Genomic DNA, 13,944 nt, shown 5'->3' with positions numbered 1-13,944 from the left:
GAGGTGTGGTGTTTGTGACATTTTGTGTCACATTTTCGAAAAGTGGAAAGAAAGTCATAATTAACAACCTCTACAACTACAGAATAATATAGATAGGCGACATGTTTTGCTAATCGCGTCTGCATTAGGGCAACACGCCTTGTTGAGGCGACAGATTGGTGTCGCCCCAATGTTAAAACGACCCTTAGGACAAGGAATTTATTGTCGCAAACCATCTAGATCGATTCCTCGTGGTCCAAAACATACCTATACCGAAATTCGTGGAGGCAGGATAAAGTAAACCTGGGTTAGGTGACATTTTAGGTTTGTGCACAATGGGAAAGTCGCCCTATTATAGCATTAGTAATAATTACCATTATTTTGAATTAATATGACATTAATGCATATTAATAGCTGTTGTAGCTACAGGCAAAGATCATCAGCTCACAAAGAAGTGGTTTTCAAAGGATTTTGAATTTCCAGAGAAGACACCCTGGTTTTTCCGGCTAAAATTCGGTCACGGTCGGTCTATATGCCACTGTAACCCTTTTCTATTAGAAGTGTACAGTTCTCTTTGCTAGGAATATTCGTCTGTTTGGCAACTCCCTGAAACTTACTTAAATACTTAATAGAAATAAAAGCCAATTTAAGCCATATAAATGATAAAGAAAAGTAATTCGTAACTTTAAATGGGACAGATGGAAACAGAAAGATAAATTTTCACCTAGGCAAGAATTAAGGTTACGTAGTGTGGAGTATCAAGGCTTAAATCATGTTGACTCTCAACCTCATACATGTCTATAAGTTTTTCCTCAGTTGAGACATGCAGATTAGGCTACCACCAAATACGTCCATACTTCATTGAATCCAAGGTTACGTTTCACCTGTTTCTCAATCTTTCCCCTCCCTCACTCCCTCCAGATCTCCGTGGTGCCTCACTCCAGCAAGATGCTGCAGAGCAAGGTCCACCGCAAGACCCTGTGCCCGGAGTTCAAGGAGAGCTTCGTCTTCGAGATCCCCGAGCCGGACATCCACCGCCAGACGGCCCGCATCCAGCTCTTCGACTTTGACCAGTTCTCCAGGGACGAGTGCATCGGCACGGCCGTGCTGGCCCTGACCAACGTGGACCTGACGGAGAAGGTGGAGGTGTGGAAGGAGATCAAGGCGTGGCGGTGGCTCACAGACAGGTGAGGGGGCTATACCATCCTGTGTTGACCTAGGCCGTGCCCGAATGTCCTGGGCCCAATTTCACGGCGCTGATAAGCACACGATTTTCTGCTAACAGAGCCTCCGTCTATTTCATGGAGACCGTTAGCAGTGAGCACAGCAAAAGGCACGCTTACTTCAGAGGAAATATTTGCTTAACTTAGTGACGTAACAATAGAAATCTCCGTGCACGCGTGACTGTTAGCACATACTCGCCGTGAAATAGTGCTTAAGGTTAGCACATTTTTCTGCTATGCTAAACTCAACTTTTCTGCTAACTGTTAAGCAACGCCGTGAAATTGGGCCCTGTCTATAGCTTGTCCTGTCTATACCTGTGCGTTATAACCACCATCTGGTGATGCTTGCATAGTATTCAGCAGATGCAGAAGCAGAAGCTATGCTCGAGGGTTTAGGCAATAAATACATGAGCACATAGCCATAGCCGTTTCAGACACGACATATATGTGACATATGTCGCATCAATTAAGAAACGTTTTCTGCGTCTGGTTCCCAGACCTTACTTTCCCTGATGACATTTGATAAATCGTAGAAATATAATTGATTCAACAATGTCGAAAAAAAAAACCACCCCCTGTCCGAGTGTATGAGACATAAAGCCCATATGGACATTAAGCCTGGCATTTAAAAGAAAACTTCCATGTAATTGAAATTTACAATAATCAGGATCTGTACAGCAGACGTTGCAGCCACAAATGTTGTAATCACACAATCACAATCATCAACGGTCATTTTCGATGGTTTATATATGTTTTGCCGGCTATTTGCAAATGTTTTCCAATGTTTAATTTCGCTTCGAATGTTTAATTTCGTCCCTTTCTGTACATTTTAATTTTTCGCTCAAGTGAATCAAAACCGAGCACACATATTCGTCCAGGAGTATGTGATTACGTCTAGTCTACGCTGAACCGTGGTTATTCAGAAAACAAATTCGTCTGATGTCACACAATTTAATCCTAATTTTGTTCAATGTCGTCATACTTCATGACATCTTCTGTTAATGGCATAGGCCTACAGCCGCTGATAAGAAAAAAACATACGCCTAATGTATATCCCTGTTCTTTCATACATTTATTGTTTACTAAGTGCCGTCGTAGTTTTTTGCCATTTGCTTCTTTCATTATAACGCTCGTTTTATTCGCTTCTAAACTTAAAAGATGTGTTTTGTGCTCTTTGTAATCTGTACTCTTTTCTTTTGGTAAATCCTTTCTGAGTTAGGCACATCTAATTGGTCTGATAGCATCATGCGAACGAATGTACTGAATTGTGCTCCAGGACGTACAAGGAAAATGCTTTAGCACATATCAGACTTGACTTACTACCAGTTTTAAATTGATTAATATTAAACGACTTTGATCTATGAATGCTGTCATTCGGCAATAGCTGAGACGAATTCAATCTGTATTGACGAAGATTCACGACCAAGTACTTAATTAGGTTGACCGAACTTTGAAATTGTATGATAATTGACTAATCTGATTTTGCTAAAAGCATGTTAAATTCTTACCATGCATCGTGCGAATTTGATTATTTTAATATTTGGTGACACAATATCTTCAGAGTTGTATGGCTGAGAGAACCACATATGTGCAGAAGAAACCATATTAGTATTTAAATTGCGCGTGCGCACGGCAATAATTTAAGCAAAGTGACGAAGCGCCAGAGCTATAGTTGATGTCTGTCTCCCAGATCTCACGAGATACCACGATATAAAACGAGGTCACGGTACTTTTTGTTGTTGAGATTATTTTGTGCTTCCTATTTTTTCAGCAAAGTGACGAGGCTCCGGAGTTGGGCGACATCATGTTCTCCCTTGCCTACCTACCGAGTGCCGAGCGGCTGACCGTGGTTATCCTCAAAGCTAGGAACCTCCGAGCCATCAAACTACTTGAAGATAGGAAAACGTCAGGTATGATAGCTTAATGGGGCAAGTTCGATCAAGGACCATTGGTTGGCTAGTGGTCGAATCCTGACGTAAGCTGCGCCTGCGCGCTGAGTGCTTATGTTCGGACGATGATCAGCTGTCATGATTTTGTCGTCAGATGTTTACCATTCATCCAACTCGTCCCTGGCTCCCTGCTGTGCATGACCGTGGATATTGGTAACCAGCGATGCGACAAACCGCGGTCGGCTGGTCCAAGTCATATAGTTAAATGGCATGTGTTCGAGTAAAACTGCACGCGTAGACAAACGACCGTGAACGAACTTGCTTTTGGCATTAAGCAAAATATAGCTCGAAAGTTAGAAGACTTATTTTGCAGATTGCATCTATGAGTACTCTATCTGAAATGTTTTTCTTCAACAAGAATCAAAATTTAACATATGGACTGCTTTAAAAGCCACACCAGCTGGATAAAAAACCAACCATCTTACTAGACTAAACATAAATTGCGAATTGGTACATTGACCGCACATTACACTGTATTGATAATGAAGTTGTCGGAAGATTTCTGGAAATGAAATATTGGAATCTATCCTAGTACAATATAATCGCAAAGACACAAAAACTACATAATGAGCGTGTAAGTGGCTATCCGACTTCATTGCGTGGTGCGATGATCATTTCGGGATTAACTATTAACCAAATACTTAACATTCCAGATAATATGACATCATTGCCAATTACTCCACAGATCCGTACATCAAAGTGTCGATATTTTGCTCCACCAAGCGAATGAAGAAGAAGAAGACGTCGACGAAACACAACACCGTCCACCCAGTGTTCAACGAGGCGTTAGTCTTCAACGTGATGCAGGAGTCACTCCGGCATCTCACACTAGAGTTCCAGGTCATACACGAGAACAGAATAGGCCAGAACGAGGTAGGTATAAGAGTGGACTGGTTGCGAGACTAGCCAGTCATCATACTGTTGCAGATTCAAACTTCAAACCTATCTGGAAGTAACAGTGTTTTTTGTGTGTGTTTTGCATCACACCTCGTTTTTGGCTAATGGCTGGATTACATTTAAAGGTGCATTGCACAGTTTGTTCAGTAAACAAAATTTCATTTCACGTGCTTTGAAGAAAAACTGAATTGAATTCATAGTCAAAACCATGTTTTACTAATGATGGTAAAAAGGCCTGTGAATGTTCTGATTGTTCTGATACACTGCTCTAATTAGGACTCGACGCATTCCTATGAAACAATGCTTTGATGCTTCGAAAGAATGGTTACACAACAGACTGTAATGTATCAATAATACATTGTCAAGACATTGTCTAGACATTGTCTACAACTTAAACAATCTCTTGAGGTCTAATCTTCCATAACATTTAACAAAAAGCAATCGTTCTCTCTCTTCCTTTCTGATAGGTTGTTGGACGAGCGGTCTTGGGCCCCGACTCCCATGGCGAGGAGCTAGCGCATTGGAACGACATGATCTCTTCCAGCAAACCCGTGGCCCGGTGGCACAGACTGGTCACATAACGGCGGCCATCTTTATTTATTCGCTCAAGGGAAAGTTTTTCTGAAAAAAGAAGAATGTAACAATTTATCTATTTTGTATAAAAAGTGTACTTGAATTATTATGACCCTTCAGTATTGGTTCAGGAGTCGGGTGCCTTGTGGCAAGAATCACGCATTTTGCATGGAATGACAAAAGGTGCAAGACCGGGGCAGGACTGTGAAAGAAGACGCTCAGTCAGAGAGTAGTCATTTTCAACGCTATGTATCTCTCGTGCGGTAAATCTGAGGGACTTCCTAAACAACAAGTTGCGTGCTTAGTGTAAAACAGCCGAATACCAGAAACAAACAGTATACACTTCAAATGACAGTTTCGCTGGTAACTCTTTATTGTGCTAAGCGACTTTGTGACCTTACGAGCTCCGTGGACTTGACCCCAGGGTTTTAAACTTTGTCTGCACAAAATGAACGACACAATTGAATAAAGGTTGGGTGTTGTTAGCAAAGGCAGTGTAACGGCACAAGAGTGGAATAGTAACTGTAATGACAATGATAACAGTTCTTAGGTGCGGTTAATCTGAAATATTTCAAAGGCGCCTTTCTAGATGACGCAAAGGAAGATTATCACGTGGTGGGGAAAAAAGAGAGTGCAAATATATATTTTTTAAATGCTGCAGTTAGGAAGAGATGAGAAAGAGAAATATTTAGATTGAGATCGACATTTCTAAAGATTTAAGAGACGAATCGTCAAACGATTGGTTGGGATTGTTCACATATTCCGTGTGTATACAGTTTGATCGTGTTTTTGATGTCATTTTGTTCTCCCGATTCGTCGTTTGGCAGAGATCGTGATTTCACGAAGGACACGACAATGAACGTGAATCTTGCCCCCGATGTGGGAACTGAGGTTTTGTACCGGCACCACTTTTGCACCTGTTTGTATGATTGTATTGGAAAAACTCCTGATAAATAATAGTTTACTAATTGTTTTGGTGTCATTTGTTTAATAGAAAAGCTCACGAAACATCATTAGACATGAAATGGCCCATTCGTGCAGGAAATGAACTATCGTGAACTGAAGAAAACTTTCGAACGCCAAAAAGTAAAAGGAATATCATGTAGTTACAAAGTCGCTCACTCCGTGCTCTTCAAAACAAATTGATTTTTTTTTCCATAACGAATTCTCAATTTGTGTGTTTTGTTTTAACGAAGAAAAAATTACACTAGAGCGTCTGCAACTCTTAAAAAGGGCTTTTTGGCTCAAATGAACCCGCCCTGCGAGAGCCGAATTATTGTCCGTCAGCTTCGTTTCGAATTTTGTGCCCCCCCCCCCCAAAAAAAAACAATCAATAACTAAACATCGGTGGATTTCTTTCATTCGATGTCTCATTCAAACGTGAATAACTTTTATATTACTATAGGAAAACAGCAATTACACAAAAACAAATCCGTTTTTTGATTTGAAACTCGAAAATAGCATTGGTCATGCGTCTTAAATATCGAGTTTTGTCTTAGATGACGCATAATAATTCAGTAAGTTAAATATTATTTACTGATTTCATTGAATGAACTCCGAAATGACTTGAATTATTTTGAATTTGACACATGGTGCCTTGGACAATGGAACCGATCACATCTTAAACTTGCCATTACCTCAAAACCCACGTTGAGATACGTACTTCACCGTTCGCTTATTTCTATTGTAGTGGTTAATGAATGCGTCAGTGTGCAATCATAATTGTGATACCTGTTAAACACGGTAACTGACCAACTTTAATCGTTCCAAATCGTCACATTCACCAACAGGTTTGTTATGAATGATGATGTCAATCGTTAGTGAAACAAACCATAAATTTGTTTCTAAACAGTTTTACATACTTAATGCTCCATGATAAGATGATTGTAATCTTTGTGTAATTGTAAAGAAAAGAGAAAATGACAATTTCAAATAGTTGCATTTATATCCAAAACGGTCAAGTTTCTATCAATGAACTGACTTTTTTTACAACACCTTTTTTGAAAATTCCAACCCTAATCATTAACAATACCTCCAGTAAAATTTGTTGTCCAAAGATTTGAAAGTCGTATAATCATGTATTGTATAAATATATTATTTTGTATAACCTGTTGTTTTCGTTTTTTGTATGTGCAATGCTTACACGATTCTGTATGGTCTGTTAAATCACCTCAAAGTTTCATTATATTGTAGAGTTTTTCTGCTTTTGGAAAATACGAAACCACTAAATAACCCGCACACTGTTGTAAATAATTTACTAAATAGTGAAATGAATTGTGTACGGAAGATGTTATAGGCATGGATTTCAGATAAAAGACGGACCTTTATTTACTACGGAAACAAAACAATTTACCAGATGGTTTTTCGGTAACTAGATAACTAGGAAGCTACAGGCGAACGAGGCTGCAACGAAGTAGATAGAACAGGCAATGTATAAGTCTACCATATCGGGCATGTCTTGGACGTTGGAATCGTGATTGCGCCATTTTCCCAGTTGTTCATGTCCGCCATTTGCAAGACCTTGCTGTCGCGGTCTTGCATTGCATTGTGGGATTGATTCGACCAAACACGCTTTTCCGTTCGATCTACTGTAAGATGATCAAAACTACCGCCAAGCGTTCATGCAAAACGATCCGAAAAGTTGAAACTGGTTCAGCCATCTAGATCCACCAACTACACTCAACCAAAAAGAAAGTCCCCCTTCCAACACTTTTTTGTCTAACTCAAAAACTACAGTGCACCTCTCGCTCAAATAACGACTAATCAGTACAGAAATTCCTTAGCAATCCAGGCATACTCTTTATTCGTCCCAAAACAGCGATAATGTGTACGAAATTACGCAATTTATAACAAATGATACCAAAAACAGTTGCACTTTTGTATACGTGCAAGTTGTGGTTCACAGTCACCTTGCACGTATACAAAAGTGCAACCTTCTTCCGGTGTATGGCATTTGTCATAAATTGCATAATTTTGTGCACATTATCACTGCATGTTTGGGCTGAATAAAGATTGTGGCTGGATTGCTTAAGAAAAAAATCGCGGTTGGGGAAAGGGGTGGTGAGCTTCACTCCAACTTTTTTTTTTTTTTTTACAGTTACGGTGTACAATGAACGTTGAAGCAATGGCTCAGTTTTGGTCGAGTCTGAGCTTGCGTGCCGCATTCTGCCTTTCACTGCTGTGACTTTGTTCTGAGTTCCTGATTCGCCTGAAGGCATTACTATTAAGTGCGCTTTAATGCTCTCTGTTATCTTCAATAATAATTTAATGTATTGTGATACAAATTCCACCTATTTCTATTTTGCACTCCTATATACTGATAAATGGTTGTATATAATTTATTGTATTTTTGGGATGGAGAGACAGAAATCTATTTATATATTTGCACGTTTTAAATGTATGTCACTGGCCTGTTACCGTGGAAACGTACTGATTAAATTGTTAATGGAAAGTCACAATGACTTATAATGTTGACTTCTGGCGTTTACGACTTAACTTTCTTGTTCTTTTTTCATTCTTATGTTTGATCTCTTGAGTGCAAAGAGATAAATGTCGGTATTTTTACTTATGTTTGTTTGTCACACTGTCTTTTCATTCCGCTTTATTTAATACATTATGATCGGAAATAGGTTAGCGGATGTTTCAAAGGTTTTTCTTACCGATATGTCGATCGACACCTGATCAAAATAAACATTGCGACAAAGTAAAGGTAACATTTTCGAAAGAGGGCGCACTTCCATTCCCGCTCATCCGTAAGGGTGCAGATCTCTGAACAGGCCCATAATTGCCAAATCACAATGTGTATGCCCTCGATTTCTTTGCTAGTTGAGCATTTTGTAGACCATGAACTTGAAGGTTTGTAAAAAGGATGGGTGGAGGCCGTGCACAGGGATGCGAGCTCGTATATTTCGTCACCGTTTTCACGAAGGGCCACATTTGTCAAAAATTACCATTTGTTTTTCGATTTTGATTTGTTTCAATATTTTGCATTAAAACAATGTACTGTAATGTTTTTTAAGCAAAACATCATTAATTTCCAAGTTACATTAATGTTGCAAGGGGCAGTAATCTCGATAATTGCAGTTTGCGTTTTCACGAAGAGCCACATACATTTAAATTTGCTCTATTTTGCAATCGAGTGCATGCATCATATTTCAAAATGGCGATGGGTCACAGGATTGGGACTGCTCTAAAGGGTGATCATCTTCGGATGGAATTTCTCCCAAAAGTCATAGGACTAACCACCTTAAAATTGAACAGAAAATGAACGATGATGAAATAAGCTTTAACCCGAAAAAAATACCGGCGCTAGGCGCCGTGAAAACTGAATTTTCCCATATACATCGTGTACACGGAGCAGAATTACTGTTTGCACAGATGAATAATTAATTAGCCATAATTCCAAAACCCTTTGACCTATAGTCATGAAATTTGTTGAGTATGCGTATGATAAGTTGCTCTTTGTATGTACTGAGTTTCATAATTTTTCCTCACCCGATGGCCGAGATCTTGGGGGGGGGGGATTCCCCCCGGCTGAGAGATGGTATAAAATTAACCCGGGCCAGGCCCTTTTAGGGTTAATTTGATGGGTGTCTCGAACACATTGGAGAGTTGTGACCATTTTTAGACGTACACGCAATCATCATTGCGGTTTTAGGGAGTCAATATGTAGGTCTACACCCGTGACGTCACCTAAGCTCCATCTTAATATTGCAATTAAAAGGCGTAGGCCTACACCTTAAAAACATGAGATTCAATGATTTTCCCTATATTATGTATGTTCCCTCGAATCTTTGTTTTTTCGTTTCGGTACCCGGTTAAAGGTGCAAATTCGTTTGTGAGAATGTAAAAGATAAAGTGCTTTTGATTATTTCACTAATCGAGTCTAGTCACGACAAATCCACATTCGCTGAGAAAGTGTGACGTCATCTCCCCGGGTCAGGCCCACTTTCTCGATGACGGCTCACACGCATTCCTATAGTGACACATTGCACGTACTTTTAGCACTCACGATCATAAACCGCAATTAACATTTTTCTCTTTATTGATAGTTGCCACGGATACTTTCAAATTCAGCAAAAGTCGAAGCTCATCACCTCCAAAGTGCACATTCCATCGTGGCCAGGCCTATCGCCATTTTTACAACAGGCTGGTTGCGCGCAAACATTACCGTTGTGATTTAGAATTCTCGAGGCGAGGGGGGAGTCAAAGATACGCTTGTTAAGTACACAGTACAAGCCCAATTTAGATCGTTCAGTCGCCAAAGGTTCATGGATTTGTTTTGTTTCATCTCAAAGGCCTTTTCATGACCGTAGGCTTGAGTCAAGGCGTATAGCAACCCGGACACGAAAAAAAGACCATGCGAGTGGCAGGCTCGTTGGCTCCTTGCGCCGTCATCAGGGGCGTAAGGGGTATATATAATCCCAACACTTTTTGATCGTGGGATGGGCTATTGAATCATCCCCCACCTTTTTTCCGAACTTCCCATCAACTAAAATGTATTCAATAGAACTGGAAAGTGGAGAAACAAAGCACAAAAACTTCTAAAAATGTAAGCGAGAGTATACATACTTGATGAAGAGCGTCACAGTAGAATATGGTGACCAGCCCCCCCCCCCCCCCCTTTTTCGAATGTCCACGGCCGGGCAATGCAGGCGTTTCATGTGCCACCAAGAGTTTGCCAGGGAGAGTTCATTTTTCTCAGTGCATTGTGGGAGATGGTCGACAAATTCGCAGCGCGGGACAGTTGAATTTGTTAGTTTTTTTTCCGGTCAGTAGTTTCGTAAGCGTATGATTCGAGTATAAATTTGCCTTTTTCCTTTCTTTGTATCAATATGGTGTTTTAGTAAGGCGGAAGAACACCCTCCCGAAGTTATAACCACTTAGCTGAAGTTGTTTGATGACACTCATTCAAATGGGCCTTGTTTTGTCCACGCACTGCATTGTGAATCGCCGGAATTTTATGATTTTGGTCATCCCCATCCCCCCTTGCCAGCACAGATAAAATTATACGCCATTGGCCGTCATTGCACTCGCGTGGTCACGATTCTAATCATGCCACCGGCCGTTAATGTGACATTGTATTATAATGGAATCATTCCCTATATGAACAAGAACAGATGAATTTTCCCAAGCTAGCTAAGGGAGCTATATTAGAATCAGACAAACGAAATTCCCTCATAAAAAAATTGTAAACGGGTCAGTAGTTTGATATAATGGGGTAGGGGACACTTGCTAGAATTTCTCTCAATCATAGCGACATGTCAGTGCCGGCCGAAAGACGCGCAACGCGAAGCAATAATTGATGAGACAGAATAAGGACGAGCTTGGTAAGGTTAATTGCTCGTAGTGACGCTGAATAGTCAACTGATCGGTACATAAGAATGATTGTAGAAAAGAGTTACGTAACAGCGTTCATGTGTATAGCGCGATGCTGATGCATCTTTCGTGCACATATGAAACACAAAGTAACTCTCCCACTGCGGAAATAAGGATTATAGTTTAACGGAAAGATACTGAAACAGCCTAGTTGTTAAGCTGTCTGACAGCAAACCCAGGGTTAGGGGTTCGAACCCGCTTGGTGTCATTTTTGTGGTTTTCGATGCCCGCAGTTCTGTCATTTAAGAGTATTAATTTCCCGTCGTCATTTACCAACAGCAGTTAGCTCGGTCGGTCGGTAAGCTGACTCACAAGTTGGGACTGTCCGCGAAGTCCAGGTTGGCGTCTGCGTATAGGTACGGGGTTCTTTTGCTGACTCGGCAGCAAGGCTTAGGGTGCCACCTCGTTTCCTCCCTTTATGGTGCCTGACTTTCGAGTTACATGGATGGACAGGGAAGGAGGTGTGGTGGGCCGGGTACCGAGTCCCAGAAGAGTTCTATATGGAAGTCGGTAAGGGGCTCATTGAGTTAGGGTCATAAGTCCGACTCCTGAAGACTTGGCCATCGCCACATAACTTTTTGTTTTATTTTCTTTCTTTTCTATCGGAGGACAATTGCAAGAATGATTAATTTGTTATATTGAGAGCTTGTACTGTAATCGTTCGATATCAAGTTTTAAAATTGTTCAAAAATACAAAATTCAGTCCAGCTATAATGTTTTTATTTCATTGTCGCAAATGTTCCCTAATCCCAGACTGCAGGGGGGGGGGGGGTCTTTAAATCCTATATTTTCATTTTTTGAATATGCACAGCTGCAGCTGTCAACCCCCCGTATATGAAGCGACTTCGCGCGGCAGCTTGTGCCGACATGACAGAATGTACAATCTTTTGACAAGGGTTTCAGAACCGGATTTTAGCTTCGCGGAGTTGTGAGCAGCGGTGTTTATAATTTATACATTCTCCACTTTGTTCTTATTCTCCCTTCCTTTCACCTTCCTTCTCCATTCTTCGGAACACTGGTGCCTAGGGCCTGCCGGTGGCGCATCAGGGCCCCTCGAAAGAATAATTAACGTGTAAAAGTCAGAGTTTTTAAAATTAATTTGGTATATTGATTTCTTTAAAAAAAAAAAACCGGAGGAATTTTATTGAAACTGAAAAATTGCATGATGAGAAAGAGAAATATCCTGCCATAAATGGACCTGTCACTTCCGAAACGAAAACTCCCGTGTGGACTCGTGGAACTCAATCACTCGTTTAAGCATGAATATTCATGAAATGATTTTAATAATAGTATCAAACCGTGATCCAAATGAAATCTAGAATCCATCAGATGTAGGTAGGTATTAAAATCTTCGCGTCGTTATCATTTCGTTCTCACGCAAGTACGCGATGTGAAAACCATAGATATAGAACTTAATTTATTCTATGTCCATGGTGAAAACCGACGTGATCGAACAAGGAGACGAAAATAGGTCGTAGGTAAAATTCGCTTTTACCCATTTCCAACTGATTTCTCATCTATTCTGAGGCAATTTTGTCAGTATTATTTATAAACAGATCTTATAACTTAACCCGTTAAAACAGTTGATAAAATTATACACAAATTGATGGATGTGATTTCTGAATGTCATGATTTATTTCTTCCGGTTTTTTTTTCATCTTTGCCGTATCCCAATAATTTTGGACTCGCCAGCCGGGCTACGTAAGGAATAGTTTGACTTGCCCGCCGTTGTTTTGACTAGCATTTGACTAGCGGGCTCCCGCTAATTTCAAACCCTGCCGTCAGGACTATTTTAAGGGATGATAATCTTCTGATGGAAATTTCTGCCAAAGGTCATCAGATTAGATTACCCCAAAACAATTGAAAAGAAAATAGAAGACCATGAAATAAGCTTTCATTTGATACGAGTCTCGAGCACCTTGGAGAGTTGTGAGTTTTTGTCCTGAATTTCTGAAGTGGGGGCAAATTTTAGCATTTGGGTCTATGGCAGTTTATTTACTGGTCTGCATCCCTATGGAGCACCAAGACGTGTGACGAAAGAGGGCGCTGCAGAGAGGCAGCAAGCCGGCCACTGCGTATCAGTCCGTCGCGACCTCCATTATAGTTAAAAAGGCGGGTATGTCTGTGGTTAAAGAGCGTGACCGACCAAGAGGCAAGCCTATCGCTCAAAACCAACCATGCTTTGTAATAATTAGGCAATTAAAATTTGCATTTTTAGCAGACAGGTCGTGCATGACTTATTCCAGAAGCGCCCTTTCCAGCCAGAACACGTGTTGTGTTATTGACCAGCGCTATGAATTGTATCTCATTAGCATTTAAATGTAGCCAGCTCTCCAATGCATCATATCAGTTATAATTATAATATCAAATATTGCAAATCTAACTGAAATCGGTACACAATAATAATTTGAATATTCTGCGTACATCAGGTGAAATATAGGAAAAACATAAACAAATCCAGATGCATGTTGCATCGAGTTACATCCCAACTGCTGTTTGATGTCTGGTTGAGATTGTCGCCCTACGTTAGACGACAAGTAGTATTTTCAAATTTATGTACATTCAAATTGTTTTCAGTGCTAACCGATAAGTTACATTCATATCTTTGTAAAACCGAAGCTTTCTTTTATTATTGTACCCGGTGTTCATTGTTATGACATGTTCAATATAATATACGCTGTTGATACTATCATACTCCTTAATTACTGCTTTGTACATAACTCTTCATACACTTTGCTTTCATTGCTGCCACGAAATAATTACAACAAAGGTATACATTCACAAAACAGGCCTTGTTGAAATAATTATGAACAAAAGATAGTTTCAGAATTATTTTGACGTGTACACGATGAACCTTGTCATGCAACATGTGGTACTGATACCGTACAGGTGCTGATAATAGCTATAACATTGATGGTGGTGGTGAAGATGAAGATAGCAGTCGA

At 40.2% G+C, this 13,944-nt stretch overlaps 1 protein-coding gene across 1 annotated transcript; it reads left to right on the top strand.

The window, feature by feature from the left end:
* The first annotated feature begins 751 nt into the window (after positions 1-751).
* LOC119719113 (synaptotagmin-1-like) lies at positions 752-5,936 on the top strand. The gene is given in 6 exon segments (XM_038188436.1): positions 752-775; positions 901-1,141; positions 1,144-1,166; positions 2,974-3,112; positions 3,837-4,024; positions 4,516-5,936. Coding segments are annotated over 6 exon segments (729 nt in total). The 3' UTR covers positions 4,630-5,936.
* The last annotated feature ends 8,008 nt before the right edge of the window (positions 5,937-13,944 follow it).

This window comes from Patiria miniata, unplaced genomic scaffold, assembly GCF_015706575.1.
Source record: "Patiria miniata isolate m_02_andy unplaced genomic scaffold, ASM1570657v1 HiC_scaffold_13, whole genome shotgun sequence".
Classification (NCBI taxonomy): Eukaryota; Metazoa; Echinodermata; class Asteroidea; order Valvatida; family Asterinidae; genus Patiria; species Patiria miniata.
The sequence above is the reverse complement of the archived record's forward strand: the minus strand, read 5'-3'. Positions and strand labels throughout refer to the sequence as shown.